The sequence below is a fragment of the Rattus rattus genome, chromosome 9, assembly GCF_011064425.1.
Source record: "Rattus rattus isolate New Zealand chromosome 9, Rrattus_CSIRO_v1, whole genome shotgun sequence".
Lineage (NCBI taxonomy): Eukaryota > Metazoa > Chordata > Mammalia > Rodentia > Muridae > Rattus > Rattus rattus.
Genome location: NC_046162.1, coordinates 57319556 through 57338823, shown reverse-complemented (window position 1 = coordinate 57338823; position 19268 = coordinate 57319556). Strand labels below are relative to the sequence as shown.

Here is a 19268-nt window from a genome sequence, read left to right as displayed (position 1 = left end):
ACCATTTTCCCTAGTCGCCTGTCCTTACAGATACAACACCTAACGTGCTTTTCCTTATGAAGACTGGGGGAACTAGAATTCTCATTTAACATGGGCTCTGGGGGCTGTGGCAAGAGGCACTCCTGAGTCTTCTAGCCTGTGGCCTGCCATTGTCCTTGATCCTGAATGGATGAGGGTTGAATGTGAAGCACTTCTTAGCATTTCTTCCCAGACTTGGAGCAGTGCCCCAGCGTCTTTAATCCTGGACAGTTGAAGATCTGCAGCAGCCATCCTCTGGCCTGAGCCAGGACCAACTTCCCACAATCCCCACCTCTGCAGATGCCCAGGGATACTCAATCATTTAAAAGGCCCTTAAGGCTCTGGATGTCAGAGTAGCTCCTCCTGGTGCCACTTCATGGCTCTGCCTCCAGAGGCCTGCCTGGTGCTGCCCAGGGCACCCCTCCCTCCTGGGAGGCAGATCCAAGCTGAGGTTTTGAAGGGAGCCCAGACAGCAGCTATCTGTGTGGTAAGACTGGAAAGGGGGAGCAGACAATTGGCCCACACCATCTCTAAGGCCACATACCAGCTTCCTGTCATACCCAGATCTTACCAGTGCTACCATTTCTAGGGCACCAAACCTGTTAGACTATGCTCATCCATTTGGATGAATTGTAGGTCTGTGTCAAGAGACAATTCTTAATTACTTCAGCAACTGAACATAGTGGGATAAAAGTGTTTGAGAGTCAGGGGAGGGACCCCCCAAATTGGCTTTCTTTTATAACTGCCAACCTGTGACTGCTAGCTGTTCCCACCTCAGAGATTTGCTGCACCCACACTTCCTAATTACCGTGGGCTGACCCGGTAGGGCATTGCTCTCAATGAAGAGCCTCTGTGGGGCTTCTGCTGTCCCTCTTGTCTGCTGACTGTGCTCCTGGCACAGATTGTCATGTCCCAGAGTGTGTGGGGGTGGGGTGGGAGGGTGTCTCTGTCCCTTCCCAGTCAACCTGATATCCTTGCTGGTCCGAAATGTGCCATCTATTTCAGGTGTAAATCGAGAGGCAGGGTGAATAAGGAAATGGCCTTGAGTGTTCACTGGGGTCAAGGGCACGTTAGCTTGAATAAATCCTTTACCTCCAATGGCTTGAAGCCAGCAGTTATCCAGTACTCTCAAGCATGTGGAACTATGCCTGCCCAGTGGGGACTATGCCCCTCATTTCCAAGTCACTTGGTACCACTCCGTCCTTAGTCCTCCCGAGAGCAGGGGGGCAGAGCTGAGCGGCGGCCCGGAGCTTGGCGGGAGGAGGCAACGGGGGAGGGGCAGGTGGGGAGATCCGGCTGGAGGGGAGGCTCCAACGTCTCCTTCCTTCCTGGTTCTGCAGCGGCTGCTGCTGCTGCTGCTGCTGCTCAGCTCTGTGAAGAGGTAACGGGTGACTCGGAGACAGTGTCTCAGAGGCACATCAGCATACAGACCAAGAAGCACTGGCGTCCATGGAGCCTGGGGTAAGGGGGCCTTGCTGACACTACCTGACATTCCTGGGAAGGTTTCCTCTCTCCTGGAGCTGGTGGGTCCACTCCTCTGGTGAAGGCGCTAAGAATGGAGGTGGTTTGGGGGTGGCACTCACCTGACTCACTCGACCTCTCCTTCCTACTGGTAGACACCTCCCACCTCTGCCGGGGGCCAGCCGCAAATGGCCAGGGTTCTAGCGGCTAGGACAAGGGCATAGAAATACCCCAGCACCGGAAGAGTTTTGAAACTTTAAATGGCTGAATGCAGGAGTTTCCCCTTGGGCCAGCCTCTCGTAGCCTGGGCCCTTATGCTGTGACCTCCTGGCCACACTTAAACACTGTCACTTCCCTGCCCCTTCTGGGCCTCAACTCCTCAGGTGCTTGCTAGCTGCACTGAGCTGCTTCCCCAGACAGGGCAACATCACCCTCCTGTCCCTTCCCCTTCACACACACACACACACACACACACACACACACACACACACACACACACACACACACACTCATGCATTATTGATCTCCTGGCGGAGCCAGGATGGCCAGCGCCGGTGCCAAGGGCGCCTGTGGGCACTGCCGCGGGACCTGGGTGGACCTCGACATGTTCTTGGCCACCTCTTCTCCCACCCACAGTGTCTCAGCCGGCCAGTGTCCTGCTCCTTCTGAGTGGGAGGTGCTTCTCAGGAGCACAGAGGACTAACATGGTAGCAAGGGGCTGGTGAGGCTTTGCAGGGAAGAGAGTCCAAGGTGGGTATCCTTGGGCACGTCTGGTGAGAGGGGGCGTGGGAAAATAGGACTGTCTCGGGCCTCGGTTTCCCCATGCAGAAAATGGAAGCCTGAGAACTGGCAGCTGTAGGGGGCCAATTAGTAGAAGTTTGAGGCTGGTTTGCAGAGCAGTTGTGGCAGAGGGATGGCAAAGAGATTCTGGAGGAGGAAGCAACTGAGCTGAGGCTCTTTGCCCACCTAGTCTCTGAGTCCCTCCATCTTTTCTTGGACCCCTTTCTTTCTTTACTCCCCAGCCACACACACACAGAGTGTTTCCTGGATTCCTGGGGTGTTATCCAAGGCAGAGCCACCCACTGGGTGCAGCGGCCACAGTGGGGGTCGGGTTGGGTGTTGCTGCTCAGGCCCAGGGGTGGTCAGGGCATCCTGGGGGTGTGAGGATGGCATGTGAGTGGAGGATGTGTATCTCGGTGCGGGAGGGACCAGAGGTGGGACACATGACAGTATGGTGGTACTCATGGGTCTCTCTTGCTTCAAGGGTCCCCCCAGGACAAGGTGACATTCTCCCCATCCCACCCTGCTCTGCTGTCCTCACCAGGGAATAACTTCTTCCTCATGGACTTCCAGGAAAGAGACACTCCCTCCCTGGCTGAGAGTACTCAGTCTTCAAAGCCCGGCAGTACCCAGCAGGTCTGAGTAGAAGAATGGCGGAGGGTGGACGGAGCTCGGGTCCCTGGGTCGTGGACTGAGGTAGTGAGCTCACCAACTGCTGTTCTCCCTCTACCCTGGACCTCAGGCCTCCGAGCTGTGGGAGGTGGTGGAGGAGCCTCGGGGCAGGCTGGGAGCAGAAGACATCATGCCTGAGAGACAGGAAGGACACCTGCTCAAGAAGAGGAAGTGGCCTCTTAAGGGCTGGCACAAGGTAGGGTGGCAGGGCAAGGGAGGAGCTATGAGAGGGAGGCTGCTGGACAGCCCTGGTGTTCCTGTGTGGAAAGGAGAAGAAAAACGGTGTGTGTTTGCTTTCTCTCCACCCGCTGTGTTCCTGGCTGCCTGCCTGGTCCTGCCCCTTTGGGACAGAGGTACTTTGTGCTCGAGGATGGGGTCCTTCACTACGCCACGACTCGACAAGATGTGAGTCAGGTTCCGGGCTTGGGGTATGGGGGGAGCCTGACCCAGGATGCTCTGAGCAGGTTGGGGGGTGTCTTGAGTTAGCCAGAGCAGGGTATGGATCTCACTCAGTTCCACTTCTCCGCAACCTCTGTCGAGTTACAGTTGGCTTTGTGCATCCTTAGGCTCCACATCTGCAGATTCAACAATTTAAACACACACACACACACACACACACACACACACACACACACACACACACACCACCCATGCAAACTTTCAAAATCCGTCTGTACTAAACACATAGATTTTCTCCTTGTCATGATCCCTTAAACACTAGAACCGTCAGCCCATAGCGTGCCCATTGCTTGCCATTAGGGATTTGAAGTCGTCTAGAAGTGCTTAAAGGACGCACGGGAGACCGTATATATAAGTTGTGTGTAGAAGCTGTACCTTTTGCTATTAGACAATGAGCAGGTTTGCATTTTGGTTTCCTCTGTGGCCCCCTAGAACCCAAAACACCATGAGACAACTGCTTCCCTAGGACTCAGCCTCCTTCCTGCTGTCACGGGGTGGGGGGCACACTCAGCCACCTGTAGAGCTATCAAATGATGCAAATTGAATGCCCAAGAAATGGGGGCTTTGTCACCTTAGACCTTGTCCTCCTCTTGTGCTGGGAACAAGAAGCAAGGCTGGACCCTCAGGCTCCTTCCAGGGCGTGGTCCTTCCTCCTCCACGTAGACTCCCAGGGGTGGTAGTATTTTTATGACCTCTCAGACCTGGGTGAAGCTGGACATAGCATAATGTTCTGTACCTATGAGGTGACGAAAAAGCCCCTCTGTATACGGCTCGAGGTGCTTGACCCTTGAATCTGGAGTGGCCTCCAGGAGGTGATGACACTGTGCTCCAGAGATCCTCAAGCCATTCCCCTGTCCCCACCAACCCTCCACTTCAGATCACCAAGGGGAAGGTTCACGGCTCCATCGATGTCCGGCTGTCCGTCATGTCCATCAACAAAAAGGCCCAGCGCATTGACCTCGACACAGAAGACAACATTTACCACCTAAAGGTGACATTCCTGAGGACAGAGTGTTGTGGGTACCAGCCTGGCAGAGGTGGTCAAGGCAGAAGCATAGTTGCCGAGGGCTCGTCTTAGAGTTTGAGGAGAAGAAAGTTTCTATTGTGCGAAACAGCCAGGAGCCAGCCCACTCTGGTGGCTGGCTGTTAACAGATTTAGGACTAAGAACTCTGATGCTTGGGATGTCATCCTCCGACTGTGATAGGGTTTTGTGCAGACTGGGTGCTCTAGGGAAATTCCCTGCATGCCTGGAGACCTGATATTTTGCTCCTGGGAAGCAACCCCTCCCTTCTCACCTCTCTCCAACACTTCTTCAGATCAAATCTCAGGACCTGTTCCAAAGCTGGGTGTCTCAGCTTCGAGCCCACCGCTTGGCCCAGCGCTCGGACCTGCCCAATGCCACTCACCGGAAGGTAAGATGGGCCCTGGAGTGAGAGCAGGTTATAGGACGATCTGGTGGAGGTTGTTGGGAACTGAGATCCAGAGGGCTAGACACCATCTTTCCTGACCCTTGACTTACTCCCCACAGGCTCCTGGCACCCAGACGCTAACAGCAGGCAGTGCCTCAGCCTTACCTGGGGTTGGACCTCGAGAGAAAGTGTCATCCTGGCTGAGGGACAGTGATGGGCTAGACCGATGTTCTCATGGTGAGGGTGCCTGGCCCAGGGCCTCTGTGGGTAGGGCCCATGTTCTCGGATCTGGGAAGTATCAACAAGAAGGGAGAATGTTCACCACTTCCTCAGAGGGACCCCCCCCCCGCCTCCAAAATGATCAAGTCCTCTCTGTCAAATCTTCTTGGCTCTGAGGAGCTCCAACTTAGGAAAGATAGTAGGCTCGTGCCCTGGGCACACAGCAGGCCCTGGGACTTCTGCTTGATGCAGCGCAGTAAAATTTCTGAATAGCAACAGGGGAAGGCTGTGCCCTAGAAATGTATTCTTGCAGTAAGAAACCAAGAGAGTGACCCAGAGAGGGTAGTGTGTATAAATAAGGAGGTATAGTAAGGGAACGGAGCCCGTGCACAGGCAAAAGAGGTGAGAGGTGGTCTGCAGACAGGGTGAGGATAGACCATTGGCCTCCCAGAAAATCAGAAGCAGCTACCCCAGAGAACTGGAAGTGCTTGCACTCCTGAGACAGACACACAGAAGAGTGTCAAACTCTCCCTGGCGCCAGCGACCTTTTCGGGTGGAAAGAACCTGAGGGAGGTCGTTGGTCAGGGGTGGGGTGGGAACACACAGGGAACCCTAGTACCTCTATGAGAGCAGTGCCCTCTCCTTCCTTCTCCCCCAGCGCTGTCAGAATGCCAGGGTAAGCTGCAGGAACTACACAGACTCCTTCAGAGCCTGGAGTCCCTACACAGAATCCCCTCCGCCCCTGTGATCCCCACACACCAGGTAAGGGCCAGAGGAGTGGGCAGGGAATGCTCAGGGCCCCTCATCCCCATCACTTCATGGGGGCAGGCCTGCCTACTTCGTACCTGCCCAGCAGTCTCCGGACGGTTTCTCTGCTCCATTTGCCTGGATTACTGCCAGCATGCTGCACCCTTATGCCCGCCCGGGCAATCTGTGCGCTCCTCCATGGTCTCTCCCAACTCTGTGACTGAAATTACTCTTCAACGTGCCAGGCCTCAGTGACGACCGAGAGACCCAAGAAGGGGAAACGGACCAGCCGCATGTGGTGCACACAGGGCTTTGCCAAGGATGACACCATTGGACGGGTGAGATGGGGTGCTGAGCCCCAAGTTGCAGGGACACAATGCTCTGAAGGAGGCGCCCCTTCACCCTTCGTGTTCACTGTCAGGTTGGCCGTCTGCATGGCTCTGTTCCCAACCTGTCTCGTTACCTGGAATCTCGGGACACTTCCGGCCCACGTGGCCTGCCACCTCCAGACTATGCCCATTTACAGCGCAGTTTCTGGGCTCTGGCCCAGAAGGGTGAGTACGGGCTAGGTAGGGGGCTAGGAGCGGGGTCGAGAGGTCCGTCGGGAAAGGAAACAGAGTCTGACTGTCTGGTCTGTCCCCGACAGTACACAACTCCCTCAGCAGTGTCCTGGTTGCCCTCACCACAGAACGGGACCGACTGAGAGACCTGCACCAGGGCTCAGAGCTGTCAAGGATGGCGGTGAGCCTCGGGGACATGATAGCTGATCAGAGGGAGGGCCCAAGACTGAGGACTGCAGGTCCCATTGGCGAAATCTGTGCCAGGGCTGGGGGTTGACAGGGGCTGTCCCTGAGTTGGTGCGGGTGGTAGATGGGGAGGATTTCCCCTTCCCACACCCAGTCCCTCACCCTCTGCCTCAGGTTTCTGAGGCTCCGGACGGTCAGAGACGCCTCCACTCACTCTCCATCTCCTCAGACACCACAGCAGACTCCTTCAGTTCCCTGAACCCGGAGGAGGTGAGGCTCTAGGGTAGACAATGGAGTCCTCCCTGTGCTTTTCCTAACAGGTGTGATAGCCAGGGGCAGGGGCCAGGGTTGATTTTATTTTATTTATTTTTATTATTATTACTTTTTTTTTTTTAAGTCTAGAAATACGGGGAGGGGTTGGAGGGAATCCAGGTTCCCTTTCTCTCACATAACACCACAGTTCTCTTGACTGATCTTGGAGATGGCTTGTGCATCATATTTTGGTTTGGTTTGGTTTGGTTGTAGTACTGAGGCGTGAACCCAGGGCCTTGCCCATGCTAGGCAAGAAGTCTATGTCTGAGCTGCATGTCTGGCTTCTGAGACTTCTGTTTTTACTTCAGAGCTGGTTCTTACCCTTTAGCAGGCCTGCCCAGCCTTTTCACATCACAATTCACACCCAAGAACAGCATAATCCACCCCTGTAGTCCCAGCACTTGGGAGGCAGAGGCAGGTGGATCTCTGTGAATTCGAGGCCAGCCTGGTCTACAGAGTGAGTTCTAGGACAGTCAGGGCTACACAGAGAGACCCTCCCTGTCTTGAATAAGCAAACAAACAAAAGCGTATAAACAAGTTAATAACAATAAAAAGTTACAAACAATTTTTTAAAAGATTTATTCATTTATTATATATTAGTACACTATAGCTGTCTTCAGACACACCAGAGGAGGGCATCGGATCTCTTTACGGATGGTTGTGAGCCACCATGTGGTTGCTGGGAATTGAACTCAGGACCTCTGGAAGAGTAGTCAGGTGCTCTTAACCGCTGAGCCATCTCTCCAGCCCTACAAACAATTTTTACAGTGCTTCAAATACATTTATGATTTTGCATTAGTCTGCCTTCCATTGTGTACGGCTTTGGGCCACAGGTTGGACATATCTGCATGACAAAACTAAAACCTAAAGAATCTAATCAGTGGACTCATGGTCCCTCAGTAGTAGTCAGCCTGGATTAGAGTCTGAATGTGGTCATTGCATGCCAGCTTTGTATTCTGAGCCTCAGTCTTCTAATCTGCAAGATGGAGACACAGCTTCACCTGTCCATGGGTCCAGACTGAGTGGGCCAGCAAGGGAGAAGGGTGGAGCCAGGCTCTGTTGTGTCCAGCACTTCTTCCAAGTCCAAGTTTATCCCTCTCCCTAAGCTCTCTCCTCCCTCTGCTATTTCCGCTTAGCAGGAGTTAAGTCCGGTGGGGGGTGGACAGTTCCCTCTCTAGGAACTGTCACTCCAGTGGCCTCTGAGGTCTCGCCTCCATCTGGTTCCCACAGCAAGAAGCTCTGTACAGGAAAGGCCGGGAGCTGACCCCCCAGCTGTCCCAGAGCAGCGTGCTATCCCTCGCTGACTCCCACACCGAGTTCTTTGATGCCTGTGAGGTGCTCCTCTCTGCCAGTTCTTCCGAGAATGAGGTGAGGGAGGAGGGAGCTGGCAGCAGGAGAGAAGGGACTTGGGCAGGATGGGTGTGGGGCCCGGAGATCCCCATGCTCTTTTTCACCACCTCAGCAGCCATCTCTGAGAGCACACCCAGCTGTTAGATATGTGAGGCTCTAGAAACCTCTTCTCCTTGTTGGCCATGCCTTACCTGTGGGCTCTCTGAAGTTATCCTTCCCATGAGCCCATTTCAGCTTTCATGCTCCTTTGACCCAGACTCAGCATCTCAGTACCATCAACTCCTCTTTCCTCTCTGGCTTACCAAGTTCTCAGCTCTTTTCTACAAATTGGTACCAGCCATGACAGGACGATATCTTAGGGCTTCCAGCAAAGGGCTAACTCATCACATTCTTACCAGGTCCTGGGCACTGCCCGTCTCTTTACCCCTACCTACCAATTTTTCCTACCCAGGGTTCTGAGGAGGAAGAGTCATGTGCTAGCGAGATCACCACCAGCCTGTCTGAAGAGGTGCTGGACATCAGGGGAGCTGACCGCTATCCAAAAGGTACCAACTGGATGAGGGCCGAGAGACGAGGGGGAACCTGGGTTTATGTGTAGAGCAGCTGTTTGCTGGTGGCCTAGGTCATGGGGGGGGGCAGTCCTTTGTGTCTGGTGGGAGATTGCCTTTGGGTACTGATTCTAGAATTAACCTTGGAACCATGAGTTGAGAAATATATGGGGGGGATCACTTCCTGGGGTTAGGTGCACCAGACTTGGGAACGGTGCTGGCCCTCATCCCATTGGCTGTAATAGGGTATGGCAGGGGGACACGTGGTTCCACTTGAGCACATTAGCAGAGTAGCTTTGGGCTTGGCGTTTTACTAAAAATGGCCAGAGACAGGGAGTATAGTGTGGTTTGTAGACTGTTGCCTCCTACAGACAAAGCCCTGGGTTCAGGCGCCAGTGCAGCATGAACTGAGAATGGCGGCAGACGCCTTTAATTCCAGCAAGCACTCAGGAGGTGGCGGCAGAAGAGTGAGATCAAGGTTATTCTCAGCTCCACAGGGAGTTGGAACTCAAGGGGACCCTGTCCCTCCCGAATAGCGGCAGGACAGTGGATAATGTGGACCCTGGCATCTGTTTTGTTCATCGGTCCAGCTTCTGTGCACTGTGTACAGCAGTGGACCCGTCCTGTCTGGGTGGTTTTTAGCCCTGCTGCCCACGCACATCCTCAGGCTATCACAAACAGTCAGATGCCCGTCACCTACCATAGCGGGCAACGCTGGGATGCCTCAGGTGGTTAGGAGGCAATTGTGCCGTGGTCTTGGCATGTCTGGAATGCCAGTGTCCAGAGGGAGACTAAAGCGTTTGCATTGGCCCAGGGGCCTGTGTTCCAGGGATTGCCGTAGGGCCCCCTCGACGCCGCTGCTTGCCAGCTGCCAGTGGGCCCGGGACAGACGTGAGCCTGTGGAATATCCTCCGCAACAATATCGGCAAAGACCTGTCCAAGGTGTCAATGCCCGTGCAGCTCAACGAGCCGCTCAACACGCTGCAGAGGCTCATGAGGAGCTGGAGTACAGCAGCCTCCTGGACCAGGCCAGCCGCATGGCTGACCCCTGCGAGCGCATGGTACCCACTCAGGGCCACCTGTTTCTCCTCGGGTTCTGTCTGTCATCCCAGGCCCCTGCCGGGTGGGTCCCAGATGTTGGAGCACTACATCCAAGTCCCGGACTTTGCTTACGGCGGGCAACTGTCCCCATTCCGGGGCTTCTTTACCTACGGCACTCTGCTTGGCCTGCCCACAGGTGTACATCGCAGCCTTTGCTGTCTCTGCCTACTCCTCCACGTACCACCGGGCGGGATGCAAGCCCTTCAACCCGGTCCTGGGAGAGACCTACGAGTGTGAGCGGCCTGACCGGGGTTTCCGTTTTATCAGCGAGCAGGTGTGGGCCCCGAGGTGGGAGGACTATTTCCAGGGTTGGGCCAGGGAGGGCCTGGGCTGTGGGGACCAGAAAGTGGGCCAGCGGAGCTAGTGCACGGAGAAGAGCAGGAAGCAGTGGCCCCAGGCTAGGGACGTGCTAATGGGGAAGGGCCTTGCTCTTCTTATGGGAGGCAGAGGAAAGCAGAACTTATGGGGTACCCAAAGGCACATCCAAGGTGTGCTGTGCGGGGCAGCACTGCTAGCTAGGTCTCGAAGGGTGGATTGGAGAAAGCCTGGGTAAGGAGCTGGAAGAATGGTTTGTTTCACATGTGTGTAGAACAGGGTGGATCAACTTCAGCAAAGCTAGAGACAGGGCTGAGGGCAGGCTAAACCCTGTGCTTTGTAGGTGAAGGTGAGGTGCATTCTGGGATTTTATTTGCTTCTAAATCTGAAGGCAGTGGGAGGCGTGGGAGACTCGGGCACGTTCGCAGTGGCAATCTCTAAAGAACACTCAGGCAGTGGTGTGCAACAGTTGGCAGAGGCCATTATCGGGCCATTAAAGTCATCTACCTGAGAGCCAAGGACATCCTGCACTTAGCCCGTGGCATGCTAGATTCAGGAGCTCTTGTTTGCGTCACCACTGACAGAACTCAGCAGCCAGGTAGATGGAGAGAGGCCTGGGAAGTGGTCGACCCTGTACCAGGGTACCCACCCATGGCACAGTGAAGGGCCCAGCTCCAAGGAGCTGCCAACCTTGTGTGGGCAGCAGACTGGAACAAGTATGGAGGGGCCTCTTACAGTACCGGGAAGTGAGGTTGGTGAGCTGATGGAGAAAGCTGGACGGTCCTGTCTTTCTAGTTGAAGAGACTTTGTGCATGGGTGCAGGTGCCACCTAGCAAGAGAGAGGCGGAAGGTAAGAAAGGAGCCAAACCATGTTGCCCACTGGGTGGCACTTTCTCAGAGGAATATCCTGTTGACTTTGAGGCCTGCAGACCTGGGGCTGGCATGAGGTGACAAATCAGGTGTCACCTGGAGGGGCAGTGGCCCGTGGGACCAGGGGCAGAAAGGACAGGGGCAGAAATGGAGTTATAGAGTGTAGCAGGTGTACCCAGCTTGCAGCCCACACTGGCTGAGTGCATCCATGGACAAGTGTGACATCAGCCCAACACATTTGTAGATGACATCATATCACTGCATCAAATGTTGGACAAGGCTAGGTATGGTGGCATGTGCCTTTAATGCCATTCCTAGGGAGGTAAAGGCTGGAAGGTCTCTGTGAGTTTGAGGCCAGTAGTCCACACAGCGAGTTCTAGGAGAGTCAGGACTATATATAGTGAGAGAGACCCTGCCTCAACCCTCCCCCTCCACAAGGGTTGGACAACCCTGACAAGAGGGAAAGGTTTTATCTTCTTTAGATTTATTTATTTTATGTATATTAGTACAACAGTAGCTGTCCTCAGATACACCAGAAAAGGGCATCAGATCCCATTACAGATGGTTGTGAGCCACCATGTGGTTGCTGGGAATTGAACTCAGGACCTCTGGAGGAACAGTTAGTGCTCTTAACCACTGAGCCATCTCTCCAGTGCCCTGTTTTGTTTTGTTTTTGTTTTTGTTTTTGTTTTTTGGTTCTTTTTTTCGGAGCTGGGGACCGAACCCAGGGCCTGTGCTTCCTAGGCAAGCGCTCTACCACTGAGCTAAATCCCCAACCCCGCCCTGTTTTGTTTTAAACTTTATTCTTCTCTCATACATTACATCCCAACTGCAGTTTCCCTTCCTCCTCTCCTAGTCCCTCCCCCACTTCCCCTTTCCCCAAGAAGAGTGAAAGTTACAAAATAAGAATAAAATCTAGAAAAAGAACCAGTGTGATAGCTCAGCACGTAAGGGTGCTTGCCGCTAAGCCTGACGACCTGAGTCCAATCTCCATGCCCTACATGGTAGAAAGAACAAACGAGCTCCGACAAATTGTCCTCTGACCTCCACACACATGCTCCTGTGTACAGACACAGGTATGACGAACAGGCATTTATAGGTACGTGTGTAGATATATTAAACTTTATGTGTGTGTTTTGCCTGCCTGTACAGTAGGTCCTCCCCTACTGTACAGTACTTGCCTACCTGGTTCTGCAGAGGACAAAAGAGTGCATCAGATCCCCTGGAACTGGAGTAATAGATATTTGTAAGCTGCCATGTGGGTGCTGGAAATTGAACTTGGATTCATTTGTTTACACTGAGAAGCTGCGTGCGTGTGTGTGTGTGTGTGTGTGTGTGTGTGTGTGTGTGTGTGTATGGTGAGAGACAGACATACAGACAGACAGACAGAGACAGACACAAAGAGAGACAGAGAGAAACAGAGTCGGAGAGGGACAGAGGGAGAGAGACAGAGATAAAGAGAGAGACAGAGACAGAGGGAGAGTGAGAGAGAGAGACAGAGACAGAGAGACAGAGAGACACAGAGAGAGGCATCATATGAATGCAGTCCGGATTTCCAGTGCCTGCCCAGCAGCTGCCCTTACCTGATAAAACTCATGCTTTCTGAACGATTATGACTTATCAGGTCAGTGACCAACACACTATAAAATAGATTCTAACCGCTCCCAAAGGGTTGGTATGGACTCTTTTTCTTTTTTCTTTTTTTTCGGAGCTGGGGACCGAACCCAGGGCCTTGCGCTTGCTAGGCAAGCGCTCTACCACTGAGCTAAATCCCTAACCCCTGGTATGGACTCTTGAGTAAATAATATATGAGAGAGAGAGACAGAGAGAGAGACAGAGACAGGCATCATATGAATGCAGTCCCCAAGGAGGGCAGAAGAGGGCATTGGATTTCTTTGGAGCGGTAGCTGTAGGATGTTTTGAGGAGGTTCCCAGTATATTCTCTTAACTGCTGATCCACCTTTCCATTCCCTAAACATAAGTGTATTTATGTGTATGGGTGCATATTTACACACACACACACACACACACACACACACACACACACACACACACACACACACGCACTAGGGTTTAGAGAGATGGCTCAGGGATGGAGAACCTAGAGGACCCAGGTTCAGTGCCCAGCACCACAATGTGGCTCACAACTGACCGTAATTCCAGTTCTAGGAGGTCCGATGCCCTCTTCTGGTCTTTGCAGACAAATAACACATATGCATCCGCGTGGGCACTCACTCATTCACATAACTTTTTTAAGAGAAAAAATTAATTCAAAACTAGGAAAAAATGCAACTGTTTTCAAGAAAGGTTACCACAAGGCAGAGAGATGAATTGGTCCAGTTTTTGTCGGGGTGGCGTTTTTGCTTTGTTTTTTGAGGCAAAGTCTTATGACGGCGTAACCCTGGCTGGCCTTGAACCTGCCTCTACCTCCTGAGAACAGAGATGAAAGGCGTGTGCCAGGGAAGGGAAAGAAAATTTTACAAAGCAGAATAGAGCGTAGGGAGGCAGCCTCCCATTCCGGCCCCCGGGGAGAACCTTTGCCACTAGGTGTGCTGCCAGGAATGGTGACCACAGATGCCAGCAGGACGTCCATCTCTAGAGAGGGAAGGCTGAGGATGCAGTCATAGCCCCTGCACTCTCGCCGATGGCTCCCATCACGCAGTATAAAGCCTTGTTCATACGGCCGAGTGTGCCCGTAGCTTTGTTCCTTCATTACTGAATCCGCCTTTGTGCGGACACACCGCAATTTGCTTGTTTTCTTTTTGATTGACATTTGAATTGTTTCCTGTTTGGGGAGATTATGAATAAAAGGGCTATGCGTGCTTGTGTGGGAAAAGAAAGAGGAGGCTTGCGGCTTAGGATGGGAGAAACAGGAAATCCTTTCGTTCAGAGAGAAGAGGCCACGCAGAGAGAAGGACTGAAGGGAGAAGGTGTGGGAGAGCTGAGGAGAGCTGCGGCATGGGGGTGGGGAGCTGAGGAGGGGAGCAGGAGCAGGGGTGAGTCGAGAGTGGAAGGAGTTAACTCTTCCTGTTCTCTGTTCTCCCTCTCACTGCAGGAGCAGAGGGCCTTAGGGGTGGCTCAGGCTTAGGGCCTTAGAAGATGGCTGAGCGCCCAGGGCCTAGATGTAGAGCTATATGAAGCTGGATCTTTCCCCTGTAGATTGCGTGTGTCCAGATAAGGTCTCGGCCAGGGATGGATACAAAGAGTGGCTGTCCAGCCAAGCTTTTTTCTGTATTTTAATTATGTCTGTATCAGTGTTTTGCCTACATGTACGCCCATGTGCCATGTTCATGGAGGACCCATGGAGGCCAGAGGAGGGTGTTGGAGCTCCTGGAACTTGGAGTCGCAGGCTGTCGTGAGCCTCCATGTGGGTGCTGGGGACCAAAACGAAGTTCTCCAAAAGGGCAGCCAGTGCTCTTAACTATTGAGACGACTCTCTGGTCTCCAAGATGCATTATTTTTATTTATGATGTATGTGGCTATGCCACGCGTGTGCAGGTAGCCACAAAGGCCAGAAGAGATCGCCGAATCCCTTGGAAGTAGAGTTACAGGCAGTCGGGATTTGTCCGACTGGGAACTGAATTAAGGTCCTCAGCAAGGCAGCTCGGACTTTTAACTGCTGAACCATCTCTTCAGTCCTTGTCTAAAAAAAAGTTGCTTACTCCGTTTATTTATGTATGTATGTGTATATGAGCATATGTTCCACACGCAGCACACGTGTGGAAGTCAGAGAACAGCTTGCGGAGTCTCCTCTCTTTCCACCATGTAGGTTCTAGAGATCAAACTCAAGTTATCGGGGTTGGTGACAAGCATGGTTTTGGTTGTTGTTGTTTTGTTTTTGTTTTTAAGATTTATTTTTTTATGTGAGGACACTGTCGCTGTCTTCAGACACACCAGAAGAGATCTGATATAGATCCCATAACAGATGGTTGTGAGCTACCATGTGGTTGCTGGGATTTGAACTCAGGACGCCCTGGCATTTCTGGCAAGTGGGGGGAGCAAGGGTAGGAATGCTGGGTAGAAGGAAGGGAAGCCAAGGTGCCGCCTGCAGGCCACGAGAAAGCAGGGTGGTAAGGAGAAAGTCTTGGTTGCAGCCAGAGTCTGGGAAAGACCAGGGAACAGGGAGGTGAGACTGTAGGAATGTCCACTTTGAAGGTTGCAGATGTGAAGCCATTTCCAAGTGAGGATAAGGCCAAAAGTTTCCAGACTGTGGAGTAGAGCCAACTGTGATCAGATGGGGAGGAGGCAAATGGAGACGGAAGCAGGTCCTCAGGGAGGGCCAGGTTTCAGGGCACAGGCTGGAGGCCCTGTTTGGTACACTGCAGGGAATGTCTGCCCAAAGCAAGCTGGTTAAGGGCTCTATCTAAGGACTGGCCAAGGTTAGCCAGCAAGGCAGATGAGCAGGGAGAACACAGGGCCCCCACCGGAAGGAGAGAATAAGGACTTGGATGGCCACTGGAGGTAATGGGAAAAAAGACTTACAATTAACTGATTCTTGTGTAACTAAGTCGCGTCAGAGAACCTGGGGTAAGAGGGAGGCATATTAGGAGAAGATCCCAAGCTCCTCAAGGACAGTGTTAAGGACTTCTTTGCTCATTAAGGTCTCCCATCATCCCCCGATCTCCGCGTGTCATGCAGAATCTGAGAACTTCATCTTCTGGCAAGGTGAGGGATGTGGGGCTGGATGACCATGAAGGTCAGGGATAGCGGGGTGGGGGTGGCTGGAACATTCTGGATCACTCTGGCCTCATCTCTGCTGCTCCCTGTCCCTCCCCCAACTGAATTCCAGACATGAAATGGAAGAACAAGTTCTGGGGCAAATCCCTGGAGATCGTGCCCGTGGGGACAGTCAATGTCAGCCTGCCCAGGTGAGTACTGTAGATCCCAGTGGCCGGGCCTGCCCGTGGGCCTTCTGGCTGCCCATGGGGCCAGTGCTGTGGCAGATTAGAGGGGTCTAGTCTAGCCCTAAGCTTCAGGAGCTTATAGCAGGCAGCCTCTGTACATGTTGCACTTGCGTTTGCAACAGTTACTGTAAAAAAAAAAAAAAAAAGGTGCGATGTCTAAGAACAGGGTGGGGGCGGGGCCTAACGAGGTCATCTGACTAAGTGTCTTTCACAACTTTTTGATCGTGATTCACATTAAGAAATGCACTTGAGACTTCAAACCAGCATGCATGCAGGCACACACACACACACACACACACACACACACACACACACACACACACACACACACACACACAGAGAGACAGAGAGAGACAGAGATAGAGAGACAGAGACAGACAGAGAGAAATCTAAATAAATCTTGGGATACACGTACACACACGCAGACATCTAAACGAATCTTGGGACAAATGGATCACAAACCAAGTCCAAAAATCCTCATTTCAGCCGGCTGTGGTGACACACACCTTTAGTCCAAGCACTTGGGAGACAGAGGCAAGCACATCTCGGAGTTCAAGGCCAGCCTGGTTACAGAGTGCACTCCAGGACTGCCAAGGCTACACAGAGAAACCCTGTCTTGAAATAGAAAGACCTCCTCTAAGTCCGTCATACAGATGGGCCGGGTGTGGTGGAGCACATTGTCTTTAATCCCAGCATTTGGACGGCTGAAGCAAGTGGCTATCTGTGGGTTCAAGGCAGCCTGGGCTATGCAGCAAATCCCAAGGCCAGTCAGGGCTACCCAGTGGAACTCTGCCTCAAGAAAACCCAGAACCAGAGAGTGGTTGGGATTCTCGTATTCTGGGGGCACTCAGGGACTTTCTAATGGATGCAGACACGTTCACTCACGTTCTGTGATGGCGACTCTGCTGAATGAACAGGGTCATACATCACAGGGCCGGCACTAGGACCCTGGGACTCCTTCTTTCGGGCCCATGTGACTTGATACCGCAAGCTGGGAACATTTCCTTCAAAGCCCACTTTTTCCTCCCAGGGCTGACTGACTATTTACCTATGTGTCTGTCTCTCTCAGGTTTGGGGACCACTTTGAGTGGAACAAGGTAACGTCCTGTATTCACAACATCCTGAGTGGTCAGCGCTGGATCGAGCATTACGGAGAAGTGCTTATCCGAAATACACAAGATAGCTCTTGCCACTGCAAAATCACCTTTTGCAAGGTAGGCATGCTGCCCTGACCCCGCCCCTCCACCCTGACCCCGCCCCTCCACCCTGACCCCGCCCCTCCACCATGAGAGAGGCCTCTAATCCGGACGTCTTTGGGACGTAGAGAGAGCTCCTCACTCGGGCCGCCTTCTCCACCCTAGGCCAAGTACTGGAGTTCTAACATCCATGAGGTACAAGGTGCGGTGCTTAGCAGGAGTGGCCGCGTCCTCCACCGCCTCTTCGGGAAGTGGCATGAGGGACTGTACCGAGGCCCCCCACCGGGTGGGCAGTGCATTTGGAAACCCAGTAAGTGGGGTGTCCTGGGCGGGCTGGGAAGGATGAGGATGGCTCTAACATAGTTCACCTGTCCCAGCTCCTTGCCTCCCCCAGACTCGATGCCCCCAGACCATGAGCGAAACTTCGGGTTCACGCAGTTTGCCCTGGAGTTGAATGAGCTGACGGCAGAGCTGAAGCGGACGCTGCCTTCCACTGACACACGGCTACGGCCTGACCAGAGGTCAGTGCCTGGCTGGCTCCCTCAAGGAACTCCTTAAAATGGGGAAGGGGCAGAGACTTCGGGTTTGGGGACCCCCGAGACTAGCCTGTGCACTGACCGAGGTCTGGATCGTCAGGTACCTGGAGGAGGGGAACATACAGGCCGCTGAGGCCCAGAAGAGAAGGATAGAGCAGCTACAGCGCGACCGGAGAAGAGTAATGGAGGAAAACAACATAGTCCACCAGGCGCGCTTCTTCAGGTGCTTCAGCCCTACCTGCCCTGCATCCCTCCGCAGCCCGGCTTCTCATTGCCCCTTATTCTTTGAGTAGAGTGATGGTGGGAGGCAGTACCAGGGACCTAACCTGCACTGGACTGTCCCCTACCCACACCTAATGATGCTTTTTCCCCAGGCGACAGACAGACAGCAGCGGCAAGGAGTGGTGGGTGACCAACCATACATACTGGAGGCTACGCGCTGAGCCAGGCTATGGGAACCTGGATGGGGCTGTGCTCTGGTAACCCTGGCCTCGGGGCAGGAGGCTCTAGCTCATCACTCCTGCCCCAGCTCCTGCTATGGACATGTGGGTGAGGTCGGGCTCCCTCTCGCTGCCCTTGAGTGCCAAGGGGCAGCCTAGGCTCCAGCCCTTTCCCCCTCTGCTGGCCAGAGGGGTTGTATCTCAGCACACTCCCGGTCCACCACTGGGATGGAAGTGGAGTCTGTGCTCCCCCCGTCTTGTTACCCCGAGTCTGGTGTGTCAGACCCTTCTCGCTCAGCCACCCTCCTCCTCTGGGAGTGTTTGGGAGGGATGCCAATTTCCCCAGATCCGTCCCCCATTTCAGTGCCTTCCTTGGACACAGAGGGCCCCTTGATGCTACCCAGACTTCCCGTGCCCAGGGCGTTGGCTGTGTTGGAGTAAGTGAAGGAGAGGAGATGGCCCCTTTCCCCTCTGTCCTCCCTTCAGCATCTTCCCTGTGCCCTGACCCATCCCTTGTCCTGCATCCCCTTCTCCCAAACTGCAAAGCACCTTCGGCTTCCGGCTCCTCCATCCCTGCTCCACCAGTGGCCCCCTCAGGCTCAGCTTAGCAAAAGTCCCAAGAGGTGGAGAGCAGTCTGGGGTGCCTGGCCTCAGATCCACCCAGGAGGGAGTGAGCCAGTGTGAGCGTACGTTTGTGTAGGAGTGTGTGTGTGTCCTGCTCGCCGGCGAGCAGGCTTCCTCACGTAGCCAGGACACCTCCGCTGTTGCTGGTGTCTGTTACAGTTGCTGCTCAATTTCCCAGTTTGCCTGAGTCAGGTGAATTGCTATGACATTCCAAGCTCCAATAAAGACTGTCCTAGACTTTGGCCTGTGACCGCTCATTGAAAAATACAGGTTCTCAGGCTCTGGGGAAAGTTCACAGCCACTGCTGTATATGGACTCATGCCGCTCCAAAAGGTCCATCTCCAAAGGAATAGAGTGAGTGTCTAGCATGCAGGAAGTCAATCCTGGGTTCAGTACTCAGTCAGCACTGACCAAGGACTGGGGGAAGCGCTTGACAAAAGGTAACTCGTAGGGTTGGGGATTTAGCTCAGTGGTAGAGCACTTGCCTAGCAAGCACAAGGCCCTGGGTTCAGTCCCCAGCTCCGGAAAAAAAAAAAAAAAAAAAAAAAAAAGGTAACTCG

The 19268-nt window shown here is 53.4% G+C and overlaps 1 protein-coding gene across 1 annotated transcript; it reads left to right on the top strand.

The window, feature by feature from the left end:
• Positions 1-1421: 1421 nt before the first annotated feature.
• On the top strand, positions 1422-18950 carry Osbpl7 (oxysterol binding protein like 7). The gene is given in 24 exon segments (XM_032912826.1): positions 1422-1479; positions 2744-2895; positions 3002-3127; positions 3283-3336; positions 4268-4381; positions 4708-4803; positions 4920-5037; positions 5678-5781; positions 6012-6104; positions 6188-6320; positions 6413-6507; positions 6687-6782; positions 8055-8192; positions 8626-8719; positions 9537-9713; positions 9716-9783; positions 9960-10097; positions 15610-15673; positions 15798-15876; positions 16982-17126; positions 17274-17418; positions 17503-17629; positions 17745-17867; positions 18019-18950. Coding segments are annotated over 23 exon segments (2511 nt in total). The 5' UTR covers positions 1422-1479; positions 2744-2820; the 3' UTR covers positions 18128-18950.
• The last annotated feature ends 318 nt before the right edge of the window (positions 18951-19268 follow it).